Below are 4059 nucleotides of genomic sequence, written 5' to 3' on the forward strand. Positions count from 1 at the left end.
TGTCCTCAATCCTTTCACAGGCTACTTGATCCGTTTTATGGCGCACCGACCCGGCGAGCTCGTTGAATATGCTGCCCTCGAGTCCGCTTCTCCACCCACCATCTTCTTTTTCTGCAAGGACTACATGGATGATAACTGGGTTATACACGAATCGTCTCGTAAGGTCTACATAGCTGAGCCTGACAGTGAGTCTCTCGTCATCTATGAGGACAGGTGTGCTTTCCCTTTGATCAGGCTGGCTACCAGCGGTATCTACACTATTCGCGGTGCTGACCTGGGATCCGTGGCCAGAAGGATCTTTGATCTAATGAGGTTTTACAAGGCCGATCTTGCTGAGATATCTAACAATGACTATACCATGATGTTGGACGAAAAATCTTTATGGAAGCTTTGTGTAGGACGTTGTTTCCTAACGGAATCTGCTGGAAAAGTGTTGATCATCATGAAGCTAGCACAAGGCGTCGTGGTCTACAGATTACACACTCACAACTATAAACTCGAGCATGTGGAGGACATTGGCAACTGTGCCATCTTCTTAGATCTGTATTGTTGGTGCTTGTGTGTTAATGCTGATAAATTTCCATCCGTCCATGCCAACTGCGTCTATTACCAGAAAAGCCAACTAGCTGTTGCTAATTACTTGTGCATGTATAATCTCAAGTCCGAGAGAGAAGAAAGAGTTGATGAAAATTTTGAGCATCTTCTTTTGGACCAAACGCTGTCTCGGCTTTAAATTAATAAAGCACCGATCGGCTACAAGTACAAGAACAGTACACAAATTCAAGTCAACGCTGCTGGGGATACGACTCGACACGCGCATGCGTACAAGAACACAAGTATTCAGCCTCTTTGCCATAGATGGAAGGGAGTGTAGGCATCCATATTGCTCTGGCGGTGTTCCTTAAGTTTTATGTTACTTTTGTTATGAGATTGTAATGGTTTGAGTATGTTTAAGCCAAGACTTTACTTTTTAAATAACATTGTAATAATGGTTTCAGTATGTTTTAAGCCAAGACTATCCCCTTCTCCATAAAGTTGTCTTATTTTGGGCACAAGTTTCATTTAGTACAATACTCTATATAGCATTTATGTGGTCTGAAGTTAGTTTGTGCAGAGGTACTGATCGAGAAGATGATGCATTTAATCTAACATAGTTTCCGAAGGAGGTAATATCACCGGTAGTCATAAAATTTGCGGTGGATGTTCAGTTTAGTGCTAAAACTTGTAAAATACGGATTTGTGGTCATCTAACTTGTTGTTTGGTGCAAATACGGTGCATTCTATTGTATCATGGCATACACCCTGCCTACATGCCATGCCAGCGTGGCAGCGCCCACATGTCAGTTGCTAGGAGTAAATTTTTGTAGATAACTCTATATATTTTTAGTTACGCAAAAAATGCCTAAGTCAGTGAACAATCTAAGAGAAAAGTGATAAATATCGTTTGGAGTGGCCGGATTCGAACCACCGACCTTCAAAAGGCGAGCAAACCAGGTGCAGATAATATAAGAGAAAAGAGATAAATATCATTTTTGAGCGGTGGGATTCGAACTATCGACCATAAGAAGGCGAGCACACCAGACAAATAAATAGGCCCAACAACGTTTGTTGTTTCATAAGAATATAACTAATTTCTATAAGCCTTCTCTTAGAACAGCTGGGCCTGCCAGCTCTAATGGGCTATGATCAGTGGGGCCCATTTTGCACCTTTGATTTTTTTTTTGAAATTTTGTATGTAAATTATGATCTCAGTAAGAATAATATATTATGGATTACAAAAATGTTTGTATAATTTAAAGTAATCCAAATATTTGTAAAATTACAATTCAAAAATATTATAAAAAAACTAAACTACTCATAGATGAGTGATTTTTTAACATAAAATTAAGAGAGCCACTAGGTCTCGAACCCACGAGGCTGCAATCAAAAACACCCTTCACGCTCTATTGTCTATACATACAGAAAATGATTAGTAAATCAAAAAAAATCATATAAGCCTGAGTATTATATAAAAAATATTTAGTAAAAGGGGGCAGCTAGGCGTCCGCCGGTGGATGAATTGGAAACATCCGCCGCCTGGCTGGCCGTTGGATGGACGCGCTGCTGGCCGTCCAATGTACCACCCACGTTCCCCACCTCCCGCAACAAGCGCGGTGTTGCAGAAACAAGCCCACCTCCCACGCCGTTAGATCTCCCCACGTGAGTGTCACAAATTGCAACAAGTTGGTTGTTGCTGAAACAGAGACTTTGTGCGGAGACGTGATGTAACTTTTGCAACAATGATATTGTTACGGAAAACTTTGCAACTGTGATGATGTTGCCGGAAAAAATTGCAGAAATTTTTTCTGCAACAAAGCTAATGTTGCAGAAATTTTTTCTGCAACAAAGCTAATGTTGCAGAATTTTTTTCTGCAACAAAGCTAATGTTGCGGAATTTTTTTCAACGGAAGAAAGATTTGAAACATACCTAATGTTGCATAATTTTTTTCAACAAAGAGGATGTTGCAATACCATGGTCACCAAAAAGTACTAGGCGTAGGATTTAAAAATGAAATGTACCTCGTAGTAGTAGTGGGGACCCGCATCATGCACAGAAGCCTGCATGCGGCGCTCTCATCACGGAACACGCGCGAGTGGAATCGAACGGCGGAGCGGGCGGCTGATGCCACGCAAGAAATCAGTCGGTTGATTATAAACTTTTCCCTTAGTAAAATGTAAGTAACAAAATTATGTTCAAATATTAGTGTGTTAAAAATAGTATACATAGAAACGATGATTAGTAAATAAAACTTTTAAATATAAACTCGTGTAATATATTAGACACGACTGAATATTCATATCCATAATTTCAATTTTAAATTATGAATATGTAATTGCATGGAAATTGAACTATACAAATGTCCATATAATATTTTGGAATAGTTTTACAAATATTTGTATTATTTAAAATTATACTAACATTTTCGTAATTCATAAATAATGTCTTAAATATACAAATATTTTAAATAATACATTAACAATTTTGAAAGTAAGTTAGTTCGTTTGTATTAATAATATTTATAACAAAAGTATTTAAACAATATTTTTCTGACGGAGATCATAATTTCCATACTATCTACAAATTTCTAACAAAAATCAAAGATGCAAAATGGGCTACACTGATCATCGGCCGTTTGAGCTAACAGGCCAACGTATTTTAAAATGAGGATATGACACGTAGTTATCCTTGTGAAGTATCATTGTCATCGGCTGTGGTGGTGTGAGCACCGAGCCATCTATATGTGATATTTATCATTTTTTCTCTTATATTATTCACTGACTGGGGGGACACCTGGGCTTTTTGCGTAATTAAAAAATTGAGGGAGCTATCTAGAAATACTTACTTCAAGCCAATGCCACGCGGGCAAGGTGTATGTCCTGATATGGTAGAACACACCGTATTTGCACCACACAACAAGTTAGATGACCACAAAAATTGAGGTGTGTCTCCGGCAGATCTATCTTCGGTGGATTTGGTCAGATCTCGTCGTTGTTTGCCTACGTTCATGTGTCTTCGGTTTGGATCCTTCCGACCTACGTTATTTTTCATAGGCGGCGGTTGCTGTTCTGGGGTGCTGGTCCTATGGGGCCTTAGCACGACGACTTCCCGACTGTCTACTACAACAAGTTGTGCCCGGCTCCGGCGATGGAGGGGCGATGACGGCGGCGCGCTTTCGGCTCGCTTCGGTGCTTGTAGTCGTCGCTGGGTGGTCTACGAATCTAGATGTAATTTTTATTTCTGGTATTCGTTGTACTGCCATGATTGAAGATGAATAGATTGGAAGTTTTTCCGCAAATTTTTTTTTCCGTATTTTACAAGTTTTAGCACTGAACTGAACACGCAGCGCAAGTTTTATGACTGTCATTGATGTTACCTCTTTTTTTCTTCATGTCTACTCCCTCCGTTCGGAATTACTGGTCGAAGTAATGAATGTATCTAGATGTATTTTAGTTATAGATACATCCATTTTTATCCATTTTTGTGACAAGTAATTCTAAACGGAGGGAGTACCTTGGTGT

At 39.4% G+C, this 4059-nt stretch overlaps 1 protein-coding gene across 1 annotated transcript in view; it reads left to right on the forward strand.

Moving 5' to 3' along the window:
* LOC119282580 overlaps positions 1-1016 on the forward strand; it is a 2045-nt gene extending 1029 nt beyond the window's left edge. The window contains exon 2 of the mRNA XM_037562756.1: positions 1-1016. This exon is cut by the window's left edge and continues 18 nt beyond it. Within this exon, the coding sequence (XP_037418653.1) occupies positions 1-733 (733 nt within the window). The 3' untranslated portion in view covers positions 734-1016.
* Positions 1017-4059: the final 3043 nt, after the last annotated feature.

Source organism: Triticum dicoccoides, chromosome 3B, assembly GCF_002162155.2.
Source record: "Triticum dicoccoides isolate Atlit2015 ecotype Zavitan chromosome 3B, WEW_v2.0, whole genome shotgun sequence".
NCBI lineage: Eukaryota > Viridiplantae > Streptophyta > Magnoliopsida > Poales > Poaceae > Triticum > Triticum dicoccoides.